At 35.4% G+C, this 25,223-nt stretch overlaps 1 protein-coding gene across 1 annotated transcript in view; it reads left to right on the top strand.

Annotated features, from left to right (window-relative positions):
* The window catches only part of RUNX1 (RUNX family transcription factor 1), a 351,115-nt gene that overhangs the window by 272,649 nt on the left and 53,243 nt on the right, over positions 1-25,223 (top strand). The window contains exon 7 of the mRNA XM_069074967.1: positions 8,975-9,166. Within this exon, the coding sequence (XP_068931068.1) occupies positions 8,975-9,166 (192 nt within the window). The remainder of the gene's footprint in view (positions 1-8,974; positions 9,167-25,223) is intronic.

The following is a 25,223-nucleotide window of genomic DNA, read 5'->3' as shown; positions in this document are numbered from 1 at the left end:
GCGCTTGAGGACCTAGAAGGCCACATGTGGTCTTGAAGCCACAAGTTCTCCACCCCCTGCCCTAAACCATTTTTCCCCTCATATCTACAACTCAACCCCATCTTGACAAATGATTTTGCCTCCCAGCCTTGCATCCTACTTTACTGAAAAGACTGACCATCTAATTTGAATTCCCTCAAATCTCCTCTTCCACTCATTTTAACATCTCAGCCTCCTTCTTTAAACTCCTGGAGAGAGTGGGCCATATCTTAGATATCTTTTTGTTGCCAGGCCATTCATTACCTTTCAAAGTATACTGCAGTAGATCACCTGTTCTGGTGGTGGAAGGGCTAACCCTACTCAAGAGGAAAAGAAAATTTAACCTCTTCTGTCTACTGCAAGATGGAGATATGACCCTAGTCACTAGTCAGATGATGAAGAGACCAATGCTGAAGACATTTCTTAAGTGCTGGGCCTCAGATGATATCCAAGAGTGAATATAATCTTTCCCAACCTGGAGCTATTGGTTTGGTACCTTCTTTATTATATATTCTGGGAAATTAACAAGTAAGATGTTAAAGAGAGAGGGTAAAAGTGGCAAAAATGATTTGAAGCCTAGCTTAGTTATTGATTTTGCTTTGAGTTCAGCTGGCTTTTATATGCTCCTTTGCTGTTACTTTCTATATCTTTCACTTTTATGACTATCTCTAGCAATTATGTCTAAACTCGTGTCCTGAGGATATTCTTAGGGCATTTTTGTGTGTGGGAAGATAAAAACTACAAAGAAGTTAAGAAGGCTTTGGGTAGCTTTTTGGCTATTTGGGAATGACACTCAGAAACTCTTGTAGTGATTATTTTTTTGAAAATGAAGCATACATGTTAAGATGAAAGAAAAATATATAATTTGTGCCCTATTTGAACTTCCAGTAAGATTGTTATTCACTAAATTGCATATTCTCTATTGCATTTTTTTTTACTTCAGTAAGTTGAACCACTTCCAAATAATGATAGAATGGAAGTTTTACTAAGTTAAAGCTGCCTTTTCTCCAAACCAGCTTTACTCTTTTATATTCTAAAGGTACTGTTGGTTAAACTGAATGTCACCATTCAGGGGAAGCATGGAGGAAAAAAAAAGAGTTAAGAGACTGTTTATCCTATGAATCCAAGTGAGAGGTTCTGAACTAGGATACCAGTGCCAGATATTAACATGGAAGAGAAGTCACAGAGACAGAAATAGCAACACTTGGAGTCTAATTGTATAATGAGGGATTATAGAGATTATTATGGCCTTTCTTGGTTCTTCATTCAGTTCAGGGGCTACTGTAAAAACATATCATGGTTTACCCTACTTGTAACCAAATTCTGTGTGTGTGTGTGTGTGTGTGTGTGTGTGTGTGTGTGTGATATAATCTGAAAGGGACTCAGCTCCCTCCTCAGGGCCACATTCCCCATCAATCTGCCTGATATTCACACCACTATTGGTACTCCCATGGCTTATACCATCCTATCTCTAGGTCTACAGATTTATAGATTTTTATGCCCAGCCACCTTGTTTTACAAATGAAGAAATTGAGGCCTAAAGAAATCAAGTTTATGAGCCTCTGTGATAGAATGTACGTTCCTTGAGGTCAGAGACTGTTTCATCTTTGTCTTTATCTGCTCGACACACAGTAGGCATGAGAGAAATGCTTATTAATTAATTTATTTATGAAGGTTGTTTTTACAGATGATAGCCAAACCAGAATTTGAACTTAAGTTTTCTGACTTCAAATCTAGTGTTCTCTTGCTATACCAGACTTACTTCTACAAGAAACGTGTTTAAAAGTGTAAATGTAACTTGTTCCTTGTTAACCGAATTTCAGTTTCCTAAGAGAGATAGGTATCCTGAGGAAATGGGACAAAGAAGAGAAAAATCTGAATGGGAGGATTGGGAAGAGGGATTGGGAGAGCGTTGTAACAGGGGACAAAACTGAAAAGGACAGGCATTGGCGAGCCAGGACAGTGGATTGTCCTGAGATGTCTAAATGGGAAGGAGAAATGGTATTAAAGAGAGGTTTCATAATTTTGCTTGGAGTCAGCCTTAATAGGCCTATTTTAAGATATGAGTGTCATTGTCTGAATGAGAAAAAACGTATCAAAATTATGATCTTGATAATGTATGGTTAACTGAAGCTCTGGTTCAAAACAGCCTATTATGTCCTAGGGAAACACAGTGCTTATCATGATCCTTGGATAAAGTTGCTAAGCAAACTAGTTGAGATCATTTAAAGCAGTTAACATTTGTCACTTTTAGAGGCCCTTAGAGCAATCCATGTTCAGTATTTTACTTTTTGCTTTGTAGATAAGGAAGTTAAGAAATGAAAGGACTGAGTCATTGCACAGAGGTCTGACTAAAACAAATGGAGAAGATGTATTGATTAATATCTAGAGTGTAGTGTTAAGTCCCATGTTGTTTATTTGCAAAGAGGAATTATGGCATAGGCTTATGGAATTATAGATTTATAGCTGAAAGGAACCTTTTATAGATAATCCAATCTAACTATCTCATTTTATAGACGAGGAAACAGATCCAGAGAGGCTAATTGACTTTGCCCAAGGTCACCTAAGTTGTTAGTGGAAGAGCAGGAATTTGAATTCAGTCCCTCAGATGCAAGATCTAGAATGTTTTCCACTATGGCATGCTTACTTCCAAGGACAGCTAGGTGGCACAATGGATGAATTTAATTTAATTTAACACTACTAACCATATTGATAAGTTGAACTACATGTTCATGTTATCTAATTTTAACTGGGCCTTCACTACCAGATAGAAAAGCTTTTATTCTTCCTTAATTAACTGTCATATTCCCTTCATTAGTTGTTTCAAATCTTCTCTCATCTTCTGTAGTTCTGATTATCGACCCTATCTCTCTCTCAGCAAATATCCTTTCCTCCTAATTTGTTGAGAAGCTAGAAATCATCTGCTCTGACTTTCCTTTTCTTCTCTACTCCATGCCCCAAAGTCCCCACCTATAATATCATACAATGGGTAGCTAGTTGGCACAATGCATAAAGTGCCAAGCCTAGAGTCAAGAAGACTCATCTTCCAGAGTTCAAATCTGGCCTCCAACACTGACTAGCTATGTGACCCTGGGCAAGTCACTTAACACTGTTTGCCTCATTTCCTCATCTGTAAAATGAGCTGGAAAAGGAAATGGCAAACCATTCCAGTATCTTTGCCAAGAAAACACCAAATTGGAGCACAGAGGCAGATACAACTGAAAAATGACTGAACAACATGCTTACTACCATTTCCATCTTCTCTAGGTTCTAATTTTAGGAGACATTCATTTAATAAAATCTGTAATTGATTCATCTTAATCCCCTTATATCATTCTCCTTGAGAAAGTTATAGAAGCTACTCATGATGCAGAATAATCAATGTGTGCAATTGAATATTTCTTTATATTAGAGAGATATATCTACTACAATATATCTACTGAAGAAAATCAGAGTTCTAGCAATCTCTACTTTATGGAACTTGACTGAAAACCAATATGGAAAAAAAGAAACAATGGAACTATCATAAAATCGATAATATTTATGCATAATTTCTTTAGATCTAAATTTTGTATTTCCCACATACTTACTGGAGGGCACTGTCCTCAGCATCATCTTTGCTGAATTGAATTGAACTTTATGCACAATTCTAAGATTTGCTGGATTATGAATGTTCAGCCCATAACAGATTAGAAGCAGCAGTGAATCTGTTAGAGAGGTGGCTGATGACAAGGAAGAACACAAAATTAAACACCTACCCAAGCTAGAAAAGGCAGAGACCAAACTCAAAAGACACAGTGATGTGGGTACATTTAGTATAGTGGCAAAGAGCCCTGTATCTTACAAGAATCCTGGAGGGTAGGATACTTTAATGAATGAGGTCCAGGATCACAACTCTAAATTAAGAAATGTTTAATAATCAAGAAAATAGCTAATGTTCTCTATTACGTGCAGTAGGGAAATACATGATTCAGTTTAGAAAAATTTCTGTTAAAAATATGTAAAATTTTTCAAAGTCTGGAGATTAAAAGGTCTATGCTTACATTATCTGGGGTGTCACTCTGTAAGTGTGCCAGATAAATGAGATGCTGAAGTATTTCCAAACTACCACAAAACACTTTACATTTTATGCTGGTGAGACAGCTCCAAACTAGGAAAAGGTAATATGGCCCCAGGGTAGCCAGTGTCAAGGTAGAGTATGAAGATTGCTTATTTGATGTGAACTCAATTCTATTGAAAGGCATGCCCAAACAAAAATTACTTGACCTTACAGTGCCCAATTAGCCATTATCTATTTTTCATGTAGGTTAAAGCATTGTACTTTAAAAAAATACAAGCTTTTGATTAGATTTTTGGGAAGAGTACTATGGAAAAGAGAGAAGATGGAAATTTGTTTCCTAAATTAAAGCAACTCAAACCTGCCCCTATCCCTGAATCTTCTAACTGTTGAAGATTAAATTGTAGATTAAATTGTAAAGTCCTTGAGGGCAGGGATTATTTGTGTGTGTGTGTGTGTGTGTGTGTGTTCCCAGTGCTTACCATACTGATTGATTGATTGTTGAATTCCCACCTTATCTTTAAAATTTATCTCAAATACCTCTTCCATGAAGATTTACTGTAGCTGATCCCTTTTCTATTACAGCTTCAGACCTCACACATTTTATTTTTCACTTTTCTAATGAATTTCCCATGTTCCTCTGAGCCAGCTGTGACTCAGGCCAGTCTAGTAGTTCATTCTCTGGATTGAAATAGAAGAAAATACTAGCAGAACAAATTACAGTTAACAAAAAAAAAGGAATTTACTTAACAATAGCATGAAAAGGAATTCAGCAAGAGTACAATACTGGTTCAGGTAGCCATAGCCCCCCCTTATTTTCCCCATGCCTGTTTAGGAAGATACATTGATTTGCTGGGTTACAGAGGAGGTCCAACTACTTGCAATCAGGAAGTCATATCAAAGGTCAGAGCCTTAGTCCTCTGAATCATTTAAGTGACAAAAGCAAATTTTGTTGTCTTTTTTTTTAGGGGAGAAAAAAAATTGCTTAACCTATGTGTCAGTGACTAAGTTGTACCTCCCACATACATTATTTTGCATTAGAATTAGCAGCATATGTGCTATACCCCTCTTCTAAACTGTAAGTTACATAAAGTGGGAAACTGGCAGATTACCTAAACTAACACAGTACTCTGCATATCTGCTAATGTAGAGTACCTTTTATTAATGTTATTTCAGAAGAATTAAATTATGAAAATTATAATAACTTTAGAAAGATGATTACCAGAAAGAAAATACTCCAAAATATTTTAAGTGTTTCTTTAAAAGGACCAATGTGTTATTTCTATGGTCAGCTACAATATTAAACATCACCAAGTAAACATTTATAATCACCTTTGAACATGCTCAAAGCCAGAGCTGTCAGCCTGCTTATCTTTCAGTCAGCATCAAAATCCAGTATTCAAGCCAGATGGGCACAGTCCAAATTGAATCCCCCATGTCTTTTGAAGCTTAAAGAGTATTTTCATCTAATTAAAAATGAATTTAACATTGATTTCTGAGTAAAAACACCAGAAATCTTGGAAAATTTTCTACTGTTCTCTAAAATCCATTGTATGGTTTGGGGACTGGCATTCTACTTGCAAGAAAACAATAGTTAGTGGGAGCTATAAAACATTTGTTTTTCCAAATAGATTAGAAAGTTATAATGGAAGCACCTATATTTCATGCAAAATAAAATTTGCCCTTTAGACCTTGAAGCATGATATTTTTCATGACTTTGGGGGAAAATTAAGCATTGCTGTGATCTAGTTTATAAATGAAAATTTGCCCACATTTTTAATATAATTATTTTTATTTCCCTTTTGCCTGAATGTTACAACTCTCTAAAGAAAAGAAGGATTTCAAGGTTCCCTGCAAACTAAATGTCATTCCTGCAATTCTATGGATTACAGAATTGGGAGGAGTCCTGTCTGAATCGCTTTGTGTCACCTTTTTCCATTCCTTTAGCTTCTTTCAGGGTTTACAAAATGGTTTATAGTAAAGGATCATTTTCTCTGAGTCAGTCATAGTTGTAACCTAAATCTGAACATTCCTACTGAAGATAGCAATTATCAGTTGTCATTCATTTCTTTAAATGGCTAAATGCTTGGCATGTAATGAAATATAAAATTTCATCTGGCATAATAATCGTTTAGTAGTAAAAATTTCGTTTTAAAAAGGAGGCATCGAGAGGGGAGTAATCAATGGAGAAAATAAGCAACCCTTACTTTTGCCTTTATAGCAATGTTTACCCCAAATTTTAATTCTGAGTACCATTCCTATCTAGCAGAGGTCACCAAGCTTCCTGGGTGAGGCTTATGTCACTGATGGCCTTTCTTCAAAGGCTAAACCTGAAGAATCCAACTGTCATGAATGCTATGTGTGCCAATGGAATTTTCAAAAATATGTACTCCAAACTATTCCCTTCAGATCACCTGCTTCCCCTGGATGAAGCTACCTTGTGCCCAGGGAATATGTAACTTTAAAATATGGTTTAAAACAAAAAATTGTGTCATGCTTTTTTGAAGCAGCGGATTTTTTCTAAATCTTTTCCCTTTTTTTTCCTACCTCCTTTTCCCCCTTTCCTCTTGGTTACTTTGATGAGTTTAAACTATACACTCATAGAGTTTAATTAGTTCCTTATATGATTTATTAATTGAGATGTTTTATTTTCTGTAAGACTATTTGTTCATCAGGAAAACATGAGTGATAGGGAAAAAGAACAGAAAGAAAAATGCCATGCAGAAATACAGATTCATTATTTATTTAGTGAAAATTATTTAGTGAAATGGAACTTTAAAAGGAATTTTTTAAATTGCTTAATGAAAGGAATGATGTACATTATTCTGGTACCTATAGCTAAGTCCCAGGGCTCAAAGTCATCAGCTTATATAAAACATCTTGCATATATGCATAACTTGCATGACAGTGAGTTTGCATTAAAGTCAAGTATTATGGGCTGGTGCTCTCAACCTGAGTCCAGATTGGCTTTGCAAACAAATGAAAGAGGGTGAGTTGTATTTAAACCACATAAATATTATACTTAAGCATGTTTCCTTTTTTGAGAGCCAAAAAGGTCTTGTTAATGGTAAGAGTCACCTCAATATAGTGGGTCTCTTTCTGGTCTGGAATCTGAGACAGTGTAAACTCTGCCAAGAGGCCTGACAGCAGGAAGAAAAGTTGAGCTACTGAGATTTGGAACCAAAATAAAAGTTATAAAATTTAACGTTAGAATTTTAGCTCCTGGAAACTGATCTTTAATTTTCTCCACAGGGAAAAAAATAAATTAAAAAAAATCCCCTATGACTTAAGATTATGTTGAGGGTATATGAAAGAGTACTGTATTGCAGACAAGTAGCAGACTTTTCCAATCTTGTTTCCATTCATTTGACAATCTGTGCTATGTTTATGCAGTTGGCCAGTGCTAACTTGCACACAGTCTCCCCATGAAGAGTTAAGGAAAGTATTACAGGAGAGGAATCTCCTCTTTAAAAAAATATAAAATGACTGAAAAAAAAGGGATCTTGAGTTCTTAGATACCAATATCCACTACCACATAGTAAGTTATATGTTGTTGTTCAGTCATTTCAATCATGTCTGACTTGTGACCCCTTTGGGGGTTTTCTTGGCAAAGATACTGGAATGATTTGTCATTTCCTTCTCTGGCTCATTTTACAGATGAGGAAACTGAGGCAAAGAGGGTTAAGAGACTTGCCTAGGGTCACATAGCTAGTAAGTGTCTGAAACCAGATTTGAACTCAGGACGATGAGTCTTCCTGACTTCAGGCCAGGCACTTTATCCATTGTGCCACCTAGCTGCCCAGTAAGTCATGTGACACATTGTAAACAAAGAACAAGGCAACATTTGAGAATTTTGATGGGAAATTAGGCAATGTCTGAGAAATTAGAGGAAAAATCTTAGACCTGTCCTGTTTTAAATGAACTCTTTGCTGTTTGAAAGTAACAGTTGATTTTAATGACATCTGACAATCTTTTGGCCGAGAAATACTTTCAATAGCCCATCCTTTTTTTGTTTATTTGCTTGCCTGGAGGACCAAAAGACCTTCACATGTGAAAATTATTTGTTGACGGCTCCCCAGAGCTATGCTAGAATCAGCCTACAGGGAATATTTGACTTTTATCTGAAGACTACAGTCTCTTACCAAGACATTCTGTTTTCATGTTGGTGAAATTAGCAGCAAAGCTAACAAAGTATTAATGAAAAGTTTGTGAGGAGGGAAAGGCAGTTGAAGTGCTTAAGATTTTAAATATATGTTAAAGAGAATTTAAAATAACCATTGCCTCTGGATTATCAAATATTACTCACTTCTTGTTTAAAAATCAATCCAGGACCAAATTCTTTGCTTTGAAATATACTAGTGTTTGTGATTGCAGTATGCCCTGGCCTACTTACAATCCAATGATTTTAATGGCCTAACTGACCAGGCTACTTACCTAACTGCTGTACCTGTGACTTAGCACAGAGTGGATTGCCAACCACTAAAAAAAAATTCTGCCTTCATGTCCTCATGCCTTCAAATGATCCTCATTGCTTTCTGCCCTTATAATGTGATACCAGGAGAGTTAGTTGTGGAGCATTTGGACAGATATAGTATGAGAGTAGTTTATAACTTGTGGTACAGAAGTAACCTTCTACTGTGTGGATGACCAGTGTGTGAACTGGCTCAATATCCCCATCTTTTATTGAATTTCCCCTGGGAACTAACCAGCTTTGCTGAACACCAGTGAGTCAGTATAAGTAGTGGAAGAGGAAGAAGGGGGAAAAAAGCAGAAAATATGGGATAGGAAAGCCCCACAAGTACAAATGTCAGTGAGGTTTTTCCTTTAAATCTTTTTTTCCCCCTTTTCCTCCCTTTCCCTCTCTCTTCTGTCCTCTCAACCCTCTCCCTCCCATTACAGGACATCGTCAGAAAATAGACGAACAGACAAAGCCCGGGAGCTTGTCCTTCTCAGAGAGACTGAGTGAACTTGAGCAGCTTCGCCGCACTGCCATGAGGATCAGTCCGCACCACCCAGCCCCCGCATCGAACCCAAGAGCTTCCCTAAACCACACAACGGCTTTTAACCCTCAGCCGCAGAGTCAGATTCAGGGTAAGTACCTAGAGGAAAACACAAACAAAACTTTTCTTCTCATCACCTTCATTATCCACAGACTGACATCTACACAAGTAAAGCTCACTGAATGGAATTTTGTTTATTCTCCATAAGATTTATTTAGACCCTTCAAGATGCTCATTAATTTGTGTGACTTTGGTGTTCCTTGGGCTATCAAGAAAGGGGTAAAATTTGGAGGGCCAAAGAGATAAGTAAATATGTACCTTGATTGAAAGAAATCAGCTTTGGTCATACTGGGGTTTTTTGATTGTTTGTTTCCTTCCTGATGGAACCTATGAGGTTTGGGACATTATAATAGATAGAACACAGAAGATGAAGGTGGGCATAATGCAGCGGTGGGGAACCTGAAGCCTTGAAGTCACATGTGGCCCTCTAGATCCTCAAGTGCAATCCTTTGACTGAATTCAGCTGCACTTAAGGACCTAGAGCATCACATGTGGCCTCGAGGCTACAGGTCCCTCCCCCCCCCACATAATCTATATTCCTGGTTTTCAGATTATAGTTTTCTAATACGATTGTCTCAGTACCTGGGAATTTTTAGAGCTGAATTTTTCTGTATATTTCTATACTGACAACATTAAAGAATGCAGTATTTTTGTATGAAAGTAGAAGGTAGTGGCAAAAATATTGATCATTATTTTTAAAAAAAGCAATGTTCTGCGCTAGCATAGAAAGCACTGTTTATTCTAGAATCACTATAGATAATATGCTTTATTCTGCCAACAAATAAGGCAGATGGATAAATCATTATTGTTTAGGAGTTATTATCAAAACCATTATGTAAGGCCATTTACTTTTTAGTTTCTTAAAGGTCACAGAAATTAGACATTGTTCTTTTGCAGTAATCATGCTACCCTAAAGAGACTCAGGTGAAACTCAACAGGAAAGGATAAGTGGTATTTTCAGCTCACAGACAGATGGCCACAATGATATTAGGGTCTTGAATTTGAAGTTACTACAAGCTTATATAGTTAGGGAGTATGTGATATCTATGTTAGATATACTTGAGGACATTCACTAAACTTCAGGCATACCTCAAATAACATTGTTCTGACATAATTTTGTAGTACAATCATTAATATGTTATAGCTGAACCCACTACATATAAGGTTGCAAAATCCCACCATATCCTTCACTGCCCCTTCCCCCATATATAACACTGTTTCTTTGAAGTTAACTGCCCTCTGTTTTGCCTGAGGTCATGTTTTCCAGGAATCAGTGATAAATAATCATGATAAAAACAGCTAACATTTATCTAGCACTTTAGAGTTTGCAAAATGCTTTACTTATATTTTATTTTGTTTGATCTTCACAACAATCCTATTAATTAGGTATTATTATTATCCTCAATTTGCAAATGAGGAAACTGGGAAAGAGAGAAGTTAAATGATTTTGCCAAGGTCATGTAATTGAAAAGTGTCTGAGGCAGGATTTGAACTCCCAGTCCATCATTTTTATATCTTGATGTCTATCTTTAATATTTTAAAACTGAATTCTTCAGAACTCCCGTGTGGATAATGTACTTTGAATTTGAAGGTTGGAAGTAATGGGGCCTACTAAAATGAGCAATTACAGTGTGTTCTGCTCTCTTCTGAAGGCCTTGTTGATGTGTAGACATAGTTCTTTTTGTTTGTTTTGTACATGAATTACAACCTTAAAGAGATTTTTGTATTAGTGTGGAATTCATTTCCCTAAGAAGACAGTCCCAAAGAAAACTTAGGAGAGCTTAGCAATGGTGACAGCTGTTAAATGGCATCTTTGTCTAGTTTCAGCTCTTCTGAGTATTAACAAAAATCTTTAATTGTATGAACCACATTGTTGATTTAATCTAATATCACATCTACATGGCTCAATGGAAAATGCCATTTGAGAGTAATTCCATTTTTTTCATAGTGACTGATCACCCAACTATTTACTGTTCAGACAAAAACCAGTCTGATTAATTTCTTAAACCAAACAACCAGAGGCAATTCTGTTACTCTAGTCTAGTTATAGTAAGCTGAATTCAATTGGGTAGCTATCCAATCAATAGTATAATAAGTATCCGAAAGAACCTTAAAATTAGGTCCACATGTGATGCAGAAGTAGGGTATAAGAGATGACCCCTTCTAGCAATAGTCTCACACATTATTTTCAGCCTTTTCATCAGATAAATTAGATTTTTGAATGCATTAGAATGCAGACTGGTGTGAATCCAAGCATTCTCCCTGGTACCAAAGTTTATTTGATAATCATTGGGAGAAAAAAAGATGAACAAAAAAAAAACTTTCTGATTAATGATTACTTACACAGGAATAAAATAGATTAGATCACATTTCCTAAATTCCTAAATTGTTAAATAAAATGAGTGTTTAGAAAATAATTTTCTCTAGAAGTCCTTTTCTAACTTCAAAGGATTTTCAAAAGTTCTTTCAGTCTATAACTTAGTAACAACCCACTAACATAACTAGAATTTTTTTCTACCAATATGGAAAAAATGCAATGTATATTTTTAAAACAATGAAAAAATAACCATAAACACAGCTACTGTTTGTTATCCTTCATCTCAGCTAAATTGGTGAATAATGAATCTCATTTCCAAATGCACTCTGTTAAAATAAAATGAATGTAGCATTTTGTCTTCTCAGCATTTAGTAGCTGCGTGGGTAGAGGTATTAGTAGGGACTTGCCTTCTTCAGCCACTTTGAAACAGTATATGCTTAGCAAAGTATCAGGTTCAACACTATCACTTTTTTCTTATTCCTTTGGGGGAAAAAACAAAAAACTTCTCCAATGTCTAAGCAATAATAAATGTGTTTTGTGGTACTCCAGGAACCTGGTAACCACTTTTTTTAAATTGTCTAATATTTTGCTGTTACTCTTTCTTTTCAAATTATGACATGGATATATTACCTCACCTGTGAATTTATAGAAATGGTTTAGGAAATGTAAGAATGTTTACTATTGTTTTCATATTAAATTATTACTTTTTTTCACTACTAGTTTCTTTAATAATCTTTAATTTATTTAAGTACATTAGTCTGACTGCCCAGCTTTGAGAAGTAAAATGGGCTGCCTCAGCCAATAATGGATTCCCTGTCTATGTTGATTTTCTTTCTAAAAATAGTTTACTGCTTTTCTTAGTTAAGAAGCATTTTCATTCATCTATTCTTCCCATTAACCCTGGTCTCAAGATTAAACAACTTTTTGTTTTGTTTTGTTTTGTTTGTTTGGAGGGGGGAAGGCAAGGCAATTGGGGTTAAATGATTTGCCCAAAGTCACACAGCTAGTAAGTGTGTCAGGTGTCTGAGGCCACATTTGAACTCAGGTCCTCCTGACTCCAGGGCCAGTGTATCACCTAATTGTCCCTAAACAACTTTTTTAAGATGAAAATAAAACTCTCAGTAAATATATAACCCCTTAATCTGGCAAAACTAATTCCTACATTAGCCATTTTCAGATATGTGCATATTTTGTATGTGTATGCACATATATATGCATATGTGTGTATGTATATACCAATATACAAATATATCTATATGTGTGTATATTTCTTCATTTTAACTTCATCTCTGTCAGGAGGTGAGTAGTATGTTTCGTCTCCATTTTCTTGGACTCATCATTTATCTTTCCATTGTTCGGAGTTCTGTCATCTTTCCAAGTTGTTTTTTTTTTTTGTAATGTTTTTATCATTGCGTGCATTGTTCACCAACTTCTGCTCATTGTTTCGTCAGTCAATAAGTATTTATTAAGGACCTGCTATGTGCTTACTCAATAACACTGTGCTAAGCACGGAGGATACAAAATGAATGGCAAATGATAGTCCCTGCTCTCAAGGAACTTAGAGCCTGATGGTGGAGACAGACAACTGCATTAAAACAAACCTGAGATATACAGGATAAAGTGAAGATGATAAACAGCATTAAGGAGAACTGGGAAAGGGTACTTGCAGAATATGGGCCTTTAGCTGAGACTTGGAGGAAGCCAGGGAAGCCAAAAGGCAGAGATGAGGAAGGAGAGAATTCCATGGAGGATATAAAGTATCTAGTTCAAGGAACAGCAAGGAAGCCAGTGCAATAGGATTTCAGAGTATGTGGGTGGTGTGATGGGGTTCAAATGTAAGAAGACTGGAAAGATAGGAAAGGTCCAGGTTACAGAAGGCTTTAAAAGGCCAAACAGAAGATTTTAAACTGGATCCCAAAGGCAAAAGGGAAGCACTGGAGTTGGTTGAATAGGAGGTGTTATATGGTTAGACTTTTGATTTAAGATCAGTTTGACCACTGAGTGGAGGATGGACTGGAATAGGGAGAGACTTTAGTCAGGGAGACTCACCAGAAAGCTAATGCAATAGTCCAGGCATGAGATGAAGAGGGCATGCACCTGGGTGGTGGCAATGTCAGAAGAGAAAAGCAGGAAATATAAAAGAGAAATGTAAGAAGTTGCATTTACATGACTTGTTAGCAGATTGGATATGGGGGCAGGGAAAAAGTATGAGGAATCAAGGATAACACCTAGATTGTGAACCCAGGTAACTGGGAGAATGGTGTTATCATTGACAGCAGTGAGGAATTTCTGGAGAACGAAGGGTTTGGAGAGAAAGATAAGTCAAGCTTTGAACATTTGAACATGTTGAGTTTAAGATGTCTATTGGACATCCACTTCAAGATGACCAATAGTCATTTGGAGATGCAAGTCTTATGTTTGTCCTTCGTTCTCAAAGACGACCATGACATCAGGGAGATGGTTACATGACTTGCAGTTGACTTTGATTTAAGTGAGGAAGGGCTGTGCAAGGTCACCAGTCTCACTTTCTCTTTCTAGAGAGGTCTGGGTCCAGTGGCCAGATATTCATCAGGATAACTGGATGTGGACCAGGATGCAATGGGAGACCGTTGCCCTTTTAGGCCTTTTCAGGTTCTCACTTTGTGTGAGATAATGCCCATTCAGTGAATAGGCTTCTTTAAGTAGTTGCTCAAGGGATGGCCCCTCTAATTAAAAAAAAAAAAATCAAAATGGGAGAGTACCTAGCCAAAAGAGAAATAGTTACTATTTGCATTCATTTTGAGCCAGGAGGATCCAAAATATAGCCATTAAATGGTGCTTAGGCAGGGACCTATTGTCCAATCTATGAGCTAGAGTGAAATGAGTTTAAGGTTTGGTTTTTGAGAAATAAATCTAGCCAGTAAACCACAAGTTAACAAGGCAGCTGTAGGTCATCAAAATGTACCTTCCTTTGGAGAGGAGAGGGAGAGGGAGAGGGAAAATTGAGTTACCCAACTGCCTGGGTCCCCATTCAGGTAGCTCAGACTACTCACAAGTTATGTTTGTCCTTCATTCTCAAAGAGGACCATGACATCAGGGAGATTATGACATGACTTGCAGTTGACTTTGATTTGAGTGAGGGAGGACTGTGCAAAGTCACCAGCCTCACTTTTTCCTCCAGAGCCATCTGGGTCAGGGGGCCAGATATTCATTAGGAGGACCGTAGATGGCCCCAGAGATGCAAGTCTAGAGGTCAGGAAAAACATTAGAAATAGTGCTGGATCCCACTCTAATGTGCTTGGAAGAACTAATTATTAAATTTTCAATATGAGCATTTATATACCTCAGAAATCAGCAATTGCTACAAATCAGGGCTTGATTTATTGTTTTGTTTATTGTCTACATATAATAAAGTGCTGATAATGAAAATTAAACATAAAAATATGTGTGTATGGGATGGCTACATGGTACAGTGAATAGAGTACCAGCCCTGGAGTCAGGAGGGCCTGAGTTCAAATCCAGCCTCAGACACTTAACATTTATTAGTCTTGTGACCTTAGGCAAGTCACTTAACCCTAATTGCCCTACTTCCCCCCCCTCCAAAAAGCAAAAAAAAAAGTGTGTATACACCCCCCACCCCAGTTGTTAAATATTTACTAACAAACTCCTTTATTACTTTCTCTTTAAAAATATTATTTTATTTTAATTTGTGGACTAAAAATAAGCATTTCCATAACATAATATAATAAAAAAGATGATTGCACTTGAAATCTGTTATGTACAACTTGTTATTAATACTGATTGAACTCAGCAGAAGCATTATAGAAGTATCTAGAAATGAAGTCATCACCAGACTAGAGGTTTGGTTACTGAAAGCCAATAAGAATGATAATTGCATATATTCATATGTGTGCATATTTATGTGTTTCTATATACATATATGCAAATGTATGTATATTATTGTTGTTCATTCATTTAGTTATATTAGACTCTTCATGACCCCACAGAACGTACTGTCCATGGGTTTTCTTGGCAAGGATATTAGAGTGGTTTGCCATTTCCTTCTCCAAGTAGATCAAGGCAAACAGAGGTTAAGTGGCTTGCTTAGGGTCACATAGCTACTAAGTGTCTAAGGCCAGATTTGAACTCAGGTCTTCCTGATTTCAGACACTGTACTCTATTCACTGAGTCACCTAACTGCCTCTGTGTGTGTGTGTATGTGTGTATGTTTAACATTTGCAAAGTGGTTTACATCCATTATCTTACTTAAGTTTCACTATACCCCTGGGGCTTCATTACTTTGGTCTGCATCATCAGTTCATAGAAGTCTTCCCAGTTTCCAGAGAAATTGTCCATTTCATCATTACTAATGGCACAATAATATTCCATTATATTCACATAACACAATTTGTTTAGCCAGCCCCCAATAGAAAGATACTCTTCTTACATTCTGATTTTGTGCTATCATGAAAAGATCTGTTAGATTCTTTTCCTCTTTCTTTGATTTCTTTGTGTTATAGGCCTTGTAATGATATTAACCAAGTCAAAGGGTATACACAAGTTGGTAATTTGGGGGCATAGTTTTAAATTGCTTTCTAAAATGGCTGTACCAATTCACAGCTCCACCAACAATGCAGTGGTATACTTATTTTCTCATAGCCCCTCCAAACTTTTGTCATCTTTGCCAGTCTTATAAGTGTGAGGTATAACCACAAAATTTCTTTAAGTTGTATTTGTTTAATTATTAGTGATTTAGAACACATTTTTCATGTTGTTGTTGATTGCTTAGATTTCTTCCTTTGAAAAAGTATAGCTGTTGATGATTTATCTATTAGAAAATGATTTGAATCAGTTTTGTTATTATTGGGAAGGATGGAAATAGAGACCTCCTCCCAGAATCTCCATTTCAAAAAGGCACCCATGCCAGCCATCCCTTCATTTCCCATTTAGTTGCACTGTGAACTTCACTATTATTCCCCCCCTCAGCTAGATATATCCTATTCCCCTTTTCAGTTTCCTTTTGTGTTTTTCCCCCATTAGATTGGAAGTTCCATAAGGGCAAAGACTTTCTTTCCTTCTTTAAAATTTTAAGCTCTTAGAATAGTTCCTAGCACACACATAGACCCTGAAAAAAAATGTCTATCAACTGAATGAATATTATATAGCTTGAATATCTCATATTAATTTAAAAACTTGGGCTTCTTCCCTCTTCCTACCTAACATTTTATTCTAGTCAGATATTAGCAGCCTTTTGAGGCTTTTCTACAATTGGGAATGTGACAAGAATTAAAGTCTTAACTAGAAGCTTAATATTTTCTTAGAATTTAGGTAAATAGATGATTTATAGGTTTCATTTTAGAACTTCAGCATTATATTTAAAAAACTACTTCAGACATAAAATTCACCATTAACTGTATTTATTTGAAAAGCAGTATTCATTTTAAGGAAATATCGCCAGATCCCCATTAAAGTATTTCAGACATTATTGCTATATAGTAGCATTCAATTTCTCCTAATGAATAATCTCAATAACCATTTCTATCATCTGCACCCACTCACTAATCTTAGATCTCTCTTTGTCTATCAACTTCTGTTCAGTTGCCTACAATCATGCCCATGTCTTAAGTGTCCTCATAAAGTCCTCATCTGAACCTACCCATACTCACTGACTATTATCTTATCTCTCCTCCCTTCTGTGACTAAACTACTTTAAAAGTCTATCTGTGATACAGGCCTCCACTTCCTTTTTTCTTCTCTTCTTAATTGTGCAATCTGGCTTCCAATCTCATCATTCAACTGAAACAGATCTTTTCAAAGTTACCAGTGATCTCTTAATTCCTCAATTTAAAGGCCTTTTCTCAGTTCTCATCCTTCTTGACCTCTCTACAGCCTTTGACAATATGGATCACCCTGTTCTGTTTGATGCTCTCTTCTTTCAAGGTTTCTGTGATACTGCTAGATCCTGGTTCTTTTGCTTGTCTGACCACTCTTTGTTGGTTCCCCTTGCCAGATAGTCATCTAGATTACACCATCTAACAATGAGTGTTCTCATCATTTCCCATGAATTCTGGTGTAATCTCTATGCTGATGATTCTTAGATCTACTAATCCAGTCTTAATGTCTCTCCTAATATCTTTACTTACATCTTTAATTTTTTATTGGAAATCTAAAATTGGGTGTCCCCTAGACATTTGGAACTCAACATCTACAACACTGAAATCATTATCTCCCTATGCTTCTCTCTGCCCACACCACCATGTCCAATTTGTAATCATATTAGACCATGAGCTTCTTGGGATTAGGGACATTTCCTTTTCTTTGCGTCTCCAGTGCTTAACATAATGCCTGGCAGCTATTAACCAAGGAATAAATGTTAACTGACTTAACTTCACCTTTAAAGAAGGCCAGTAATTTAGTACATTGAGTGACAATTTTTACAATAAAAGCTGGAAAATATGTTGTAGTCCCTGAGAATTAATTCATAGCATTAGTCCTCCTCTAACTCAGTGAGTGTGGATTGTAGTTTCTTTGTTGTTTATTTATTCAAAATTATACATGACCCCAATACCTGAAAATAGACTTCTCGAATTATGCAAACATTAAAAATATAAAGGAGAACAGGTTGCCATGACATTAAGCCACTGTTTATTTGTTGAGGTTTTTACTATAAAAGGGCCAACATTAATTTTAACTTCCTGTTTTACCAGATCATCAAATTGAATAGAAAGACATTTGTTTTTTGGATATAAGTTTATGCAGGTCAAGACATTGTAAATTCCTGTAACCTGGTTGTTATCTCTGCTTTTATAAGACTTTAACCATACAAATTTCTAAATAGATGACATTTATACAGCCATCTCCCTCACAATTTAAAGAGATATTCCTTTGAATGAATGTGGATAATATTAACATTGACCTGAAATCATGAAAACAAGGAAATAAAACTGTAAATTCAGAGAACTAACTTCTTCCTATTATGACAGGGAAGGCAGTAGGAAATATGAGTAAAACGAATTTGGGAACATGGTGAGGAATATTGTCACAATGAAGTGAAGTAAGAAGACAGCTTGGTGATTTTGTGGGTTGTGGTAAACCTCCTCAGTGGTATTTAAATAAATGTTTTCATGGTTGATACACTCTTGAAATCATTAGGGATTTATGAATAAATATGTAAACATATTTTAAATTGATTTATGTAATATTGATTGAAGCAGAAATGTTGCATCCACACTTACAAATAATTTTTGAATGAATACTAAGATTAATTTGTCATTGATTTCTCTCTTAGGATCTATAAATACAGGTTTGTGACTCATATTTGCCCGGTTCTTTGTGCTCACAAAGCACTCTTGTATTACCATCTTTGATCTTCAGAATAACCCAATAAAGAAGTTAGGGAAGGTATAGTTGTTCTTATACTGCAGATGAGGAAGCTGAGTTTGAGAAAAGTTAAGTAAAAGCCAGTAAATGGCAACTCAAGTACTAGAACTCAGGTATTCGGACTCCAGTCCAGTACCTTTCCACTGCCCCGTGCTTCCTAAGGATTCCTTTTAGTCTATTTCATCAGGACCAATATTGAAACATTCAAAGTGTCCCTCTGCCTCCTCTTCTCTGTATACACTCTTGGTGATCAGACCAGCTCAATTGATCGATCAATCAACAAACTGTGCTAAACACCTCCTGTTTTACTCAATGTATTTTCCCCATTCTCATCATTCCCCTCAGTTTTCAATCTTCATCCTCCTGGTGACCAGTAGCTCTTTCCAAAGTGTGCCTTCTGACATGCTGAATTCTTCTCAATCCTTGAAAAAAAATGACTACAAGCTGCCATCTCCTGAAGTTATTGCTTTATATCTCCCATCATTTTCTTAGGCAGATACCTAGGAAGTCCCCACTTGCCATTTATACTTCATTTCCTCTTTATCAGTCCTTAAACCTTTGGAATATGACTCCTAATTTTATCTCTTAACTTAAACTGCTCTATCCAAATTACCAAAGATCTTTTAATTGCCAAATCTGAGCATCTGTTACTCTTTTCTTCTTCCTTCTCCCTCTTGAATTGCTAGCTGCATTTGATGCTGTAGACTACCATTTTCTTCCTACTCGGTCTTCTCTGTATATTCATGGCACTATTCTATCCTGGTTCTGCTCTCATCAGATACTGTTGCTGGGTCATTAATTATAACATGTCTCCTAACTTTGGTGGTTCCCTAAGTACTATACTGGACCTTTTATCTTCTCTGTCTCTACTCTCTTTATGACCTCACCCACCTTCAGTCCTGCATCACCTATTGAACATTTCAAGTTTGATATCCTAAAGACACCTCAAACTTCATATATTTGTTGTCCAGAATGGGGCAGTGATGGAATATGTGGGTGAAGATTAAAGATGGGAAAAATAAATATTATTTTTTCAATGGAGTATACCATAAACCCCCTAGACAGAAAGCAAATATAGATGAGGAGTTTGGGGAACATCAAAAAGTTAAGATAGAGGCATGAAATAGCAGTGATGGGGAACTTCATTTACCTAGATGTCTGCTAGAGCTCTCTCCCTGTTTCTCCCCAAAGCAAAGCAACTTAGAACTTCTTGACTTGACTTACTGATAAGTTAATCCTTCAAAGGTAGAGGAACCAAGAAGGGGAAATTCTATTTTTGATCTGATTCTTACCAACAGTAATAAAAATTATTTCTGGGGTGACAATAATAGGAACCTTAGGGGGAAGTGATCATTTTTTCCTAAAGTTTGTGACAGAGGAAAGGAAATCTGAGCATAGTCTGAAAAGCAACTTTGATTTTGAGAAAATGAATTTCCAAGAGTTTAGATGAATAATGTGTAGGCTCCTATGGTCTATAATATTACCAGGGAAAGCCAGTCCAGGAAGGATAGGACACAATAAAAAAAAAATTCTGAAAACATAAAGGGAAACAATTCCAATGAGAAAAAAAACTAGAAGTTGAGCAGACCAATGAGGATGCACAGAGAATTCACTAGGCAGTTTAACTTTTTAAAAGAAATATATGGAATATCTAACCAAGACCAAGTAACAGAAGATGAGCACAAGAGTGTGATATAGTATTGTGAAAAAGTGTCAAGGGTGCTAAAGCTCAGAATAAATCAAGGCTGGTGAGAGAAGTGAAGAACAACAAAAAAGGTTTTCCTTTTTAAAAACCAACATCGCAAGAAAAAGAAGGATCAAAAAAGGAATAAGACCTATACTGTGGGTAGATGAATTGATAACAAATGAAAGAGAAAACTTTTGTACAAGAAATGGCAGAACAAAAGTAACTATAATAGAGTTGATAGCCAAGTAAGTAAGTAAGGAGATATTAAGAGGGCAATTAATTATCTTTGAGGAATTCAAGTCAGGTGGATTATATCTTTAGATGCTGAAATATCTAGCAGGTATTTGTCTGAACCACTTCGCTGATACCTGAAAGGTCATAAAAAAATGGGAGAGGTATTACAGAATTGTAGAAAAACAAATGTTGTGCCATTAAAAACAAAAACAACAAGAGAATTATATCTGCAAACTGTAGTCTAATGATCTTGACTTCAATTCCAAAATATAAAATCTATCCATCTAATGGATCATTGGATATCATGATCTAAAATGAATCATTGAAGAGATAGTTGGGAGGCATGTAGAAAGGGAATGGCTTCATCAAGCCTAACTTAATTCTCTTTTTTTGACAGCTTTACTAAACTCATAGATGAAGAGAATGTTGTGGATATAGTTTACGTAGATTTTAGCAAAGCTTTTGATAAAGTAAATGAAGACATGTGTATTAGATAATACAAGTCAGACAGATTCAAGAACTTGTTAGATGGCCAAACTCAAAGAGTAGTTGTTAATGGTTAAGGGTCAATGTGGATGAAAGTTTCCAGCAGAGGACTCTATTTTCACATTTTTGTCAATACTTTTAATAAAGACATAGATGGCATGCTCACCACATTTGTAAGATGGCACAAACTTAGAAGAAATAACTCTTGTATTAAATGAAAGAATGAACATCTAAAAGAACTTTCATCCAATAGACCATTGGGCTGAATCTAATGAGATGAAATTCAGTAGGATTAGATGTAAAGGTGTGCACTTGGGTGCAAAATATCAGCTTCAGAAATAAAAGATAATGGAGGCATACATAGATAGCAGCTGTTCTGAAAAACAATTATAGAAATGGCAAACATAAACATAATTTTGATGCTTTGTTCAATTATTTCAGTCATATCCAATTCTTTGTGACCCCATTTGGGGTTTTCTTGGTAAAGGTATTGGAGTGGTTCACCATTTATTTCTGCAGCTCCTTTTACAGATGAAGAAACTAAGGCAAACAAGTTAAGTGCCTTGCCCAGGGTCACACAGCTAGTAAGTACCTGAACTCAAGTACTCTTGACTCCAGGCCCAGGTGCTCTATCCACTATGCCACCTAGCTGCTCCCAGATAAACATTATGCTCCATATTAATAAAAACAATTTTTTAAATCATATTTATATTGAGTCATACAATCATTGACAAAATAAAATACTCTTTTATGTTAAAAATTCTAAAATTTAGGAGTGGCTAGGTGGTGCAGTGAATAGAGCACCAGCCCTGGAATCAGGAGGACCTGAGTTCAAATCCAGCCTCAGACACTTAACACTAGCCATGTGACCTTGGGCAAGTCACTTAACCCCAAGTTCGCCTGCCTTCCCACCTCCAAAAAGCAAAAAAAAAAAATACTAAAATTTATAGGACTAAATGAAGCTTTCCTTAATAGGGATAATATGATTTGAAATCAAGAGCTAGCACTATCTACGATGGAAATTTCCAATAAGATCAGGAGTAAAACAAGGATATTAGTTGTCACTTTTATTATTTGATATAGTTCTAGAAATACTAATTATAGCAATAAAACAAGAAAAAGAAATTAAGAAGAACATAGACAAAGCATTTTTTTTTATTTTTGTAGATGCTATGATAATTGACTTAGAAAATCCTGAGGCTTCAACTAAAATCAATAGAAACAGTAGCTGCAGAATTTGATTCTTTTTTAAACTGCCAACAAAATCTAGAAGAAAAATAAAAAATAATTTTCATTCAGTATTTCAACAAAGTTTGTAAAATATCTATTTAACAAGACACTAGCATTATTTGAATACATTATAAAATATTTTTGCAGAGAATAAAGATTTAAATAAATATCAAGGAATAATTGTTTAGCCACACTAATATTAATAAAATAATAGGCTTTCAATGTCATACAAATCAAACAAAAATTGCTTAAGAGAACTAGACCAAATTATTATATATGTATCTGGAAGAACAAAAGGGCAATAATTTTGAGGGGAATAATGAAAAAAAGAGTGAAGGATGGGGTCCCAGAAGTATAAGATCTTAAACTGTACTACAAAACAATAATCATCAACATAATTTGGCACTGGTTAAAAAATAGAAATATTTATCAATGGGCAGATTAGGCTCATAAGATTCAGAAGCATTTGAATGTAGCAGCATAGACTTCAATAATCCTAGGAATACAAACTATTAGAGTATGAACTCACTATTTGGCAAAAAGTACTGGGAAAAGCTCGCACAATGTGCTACAGTATTGTTCAGATTGGCACAAGACACATATAAAAGTTCATATCATGAATGTATCAGAAGATAGTAGAATGAGAGCTTTGTCACAATTACATATAGAAGGAAGAATTGTTGACCAAATATGTGTATATACATTCATACACACATATACATGTATACATATCTCTGTGTGTAGTGTGTGTATATAATTTCTTTTCTTTGTCCCAGAGAGTTGTCCCTTATAACAAAGTAGAAAAAAAGAAGAAAATTTTAAAAGCTCAGCAAGATCAACCCACAAATCTTCTTACTCTAACATCATATGTAATGTTCTATATCCATAGTTCCTTCTTCTGTGAAAAAGGGAGGAAGGTACATTCTCATATGTCTTCTTTGTGACCAAGTTTAGTTTGTATTTAAATGGATAGCTTTCAATTTTGATTTTGCTGTTGTACTTCTTCCCATTTGCATTGTTAAATCCTTTGTGTATGCTGTTTCCCTGGTTCCTGCCTGCTCTATTTTTCATCAGTTCATATATCTTGCACTTCTCTTTATTTCTTATATTCATCACTTCTTTTATCATAAAAATATCCCATTATATTCATGTACCACAATTTATGAAACCATCTAGTCTATTTTTATTTCTCTGTTACTGCAAAAAGTGCTGCAATAAAATTTAGGTGTTTGAATCCTGTCTTTCTAACTTTGAATATTTGCATTAAGTAAATATTATTTAAAATAATAGTATTTACAAAGCACTTTAAAGTTTGCAAAGTGCCTTACAAATATTATCACATTTTATCCTCCCAACAACTTTGGAGATGGTTTCTATTATTATTCTTCATTTTATAGAGTTCTGTTTTTTGCAAGTTTATATTTTAAACTGCTATAACTCTCAGCGATCATATCTCTCTACCAGAAAGCAAATAAAATGCTTTCTGGCTAAGAAAAATTCTAGACTTTTAGTATTTTCATTGTGGCAAATCACATATGGATTAAACTTCTTTAGGAAATAGGAATAATTTTTGTTTATGTTTGTTCTTTTATCTCTTTCCCCTTTTAGGCATCATTAACTTGTTTAAATAGGTCAGTTTGGTCTTTTTTTTTTAATTGCATACCATATTTTCTTATTTATATTTCTTCAAATTTGTTATTGGTGCTAATATTTGCTCTAAGAAGTTGATGGTCTGTCTGGGTACAGACAATCAATTTTATTTCCTCTTTAAAATGTAGTTAATTTCGTTTTTGCCTACTTGCCATTTCTAGTACTTCTCTATTCTGTTAATGAAGAACTGATTCATAATATATAGGCATAAGGTCTTTTGTCCAGTCTCTAGACCTTTGACTTCTTTTATCTCTTTGTTCTGAACAACATTTTCCAACACATTTTTCACTGTGATCCTTTGCTCATGGATGTCACCACACATTAAAATATACTGTTTGATTTTGAAGGGTCTTATTTGTTTCTTTGTATAATTTCTGTATTTCATTATCCTCTGCAAAAGAGGTTGGCACATAAGTTGCTGTTAATTTAAATGAAGAGAAAGGAATGGATTTTTTAGAGAAATGCTTAACTTAATTACTGTGATAGGAGATGAACAAGTGTTTCATGAAATATTTTCCATTCACCCTTGGATGCACAATAAAACCCACTCATTTATTTACATCTCTAAGAAGGACTTGTGAGCCATTCTTCCATTTAGCTACAACTTCCTTTTGTCTTCTAGTTTCAGTATGAGGAGAATGCTACTATCACTTGGATTCAGTTCCTCCCATTTATTTTTAGATTAAGGTGTGCAAAATATCATCTACAACAGCAACCATATTCTGTCTTTCATATGCATCTAACACCAAAATCAGAATGAAGAGAAAACAATCTTTCAATCCTTCTTCAATAATACCATCTGAGCTATTGTCTAAAGAAGCCTGTGGGTAAGAATCTCTGAGATTCTTGAATGCAAACTGATACTTGGGAAAGAAATCCCTGGTATCTGTCTGTGTGTGTTATGACTTTGTTGTTGTTGAAATTATATAAGTGGAAAAATTAAGTTATTTTATTTTTCTGGAAACAAGAATTCCAACAAAATCCAGAATTGTCATTTATAATAATGTATATGGTCATTAATAACCAAGAAAAGAATAATATTCAAGGTGTTTGAAAAACAGCTTATTGTAGAGCTGAAAACATTAAAATGAATCACTTTATTTAAAAAATTATTTTGCTCAGATG

Source organism: Petaurus breviceps, unplaced genomic scaffold (assembly GCF_028583685.1).
Source record: "Petaurus breviceps papuanus isolate PSGF00001 unplaced genomic scaffold, PetGlider_PUasm1.0 90897, whole genome shotgun sequence".
Taxonomy (NCBI): Eukaryota; Metazoa; Chordata; class Mammalia; order Diprotodontia; family Petauridae; genus Petaurus; species Petaurus breviceps.
This window is presented reverse-complemented; position numbering and strand designations above follow the sequence as displayed.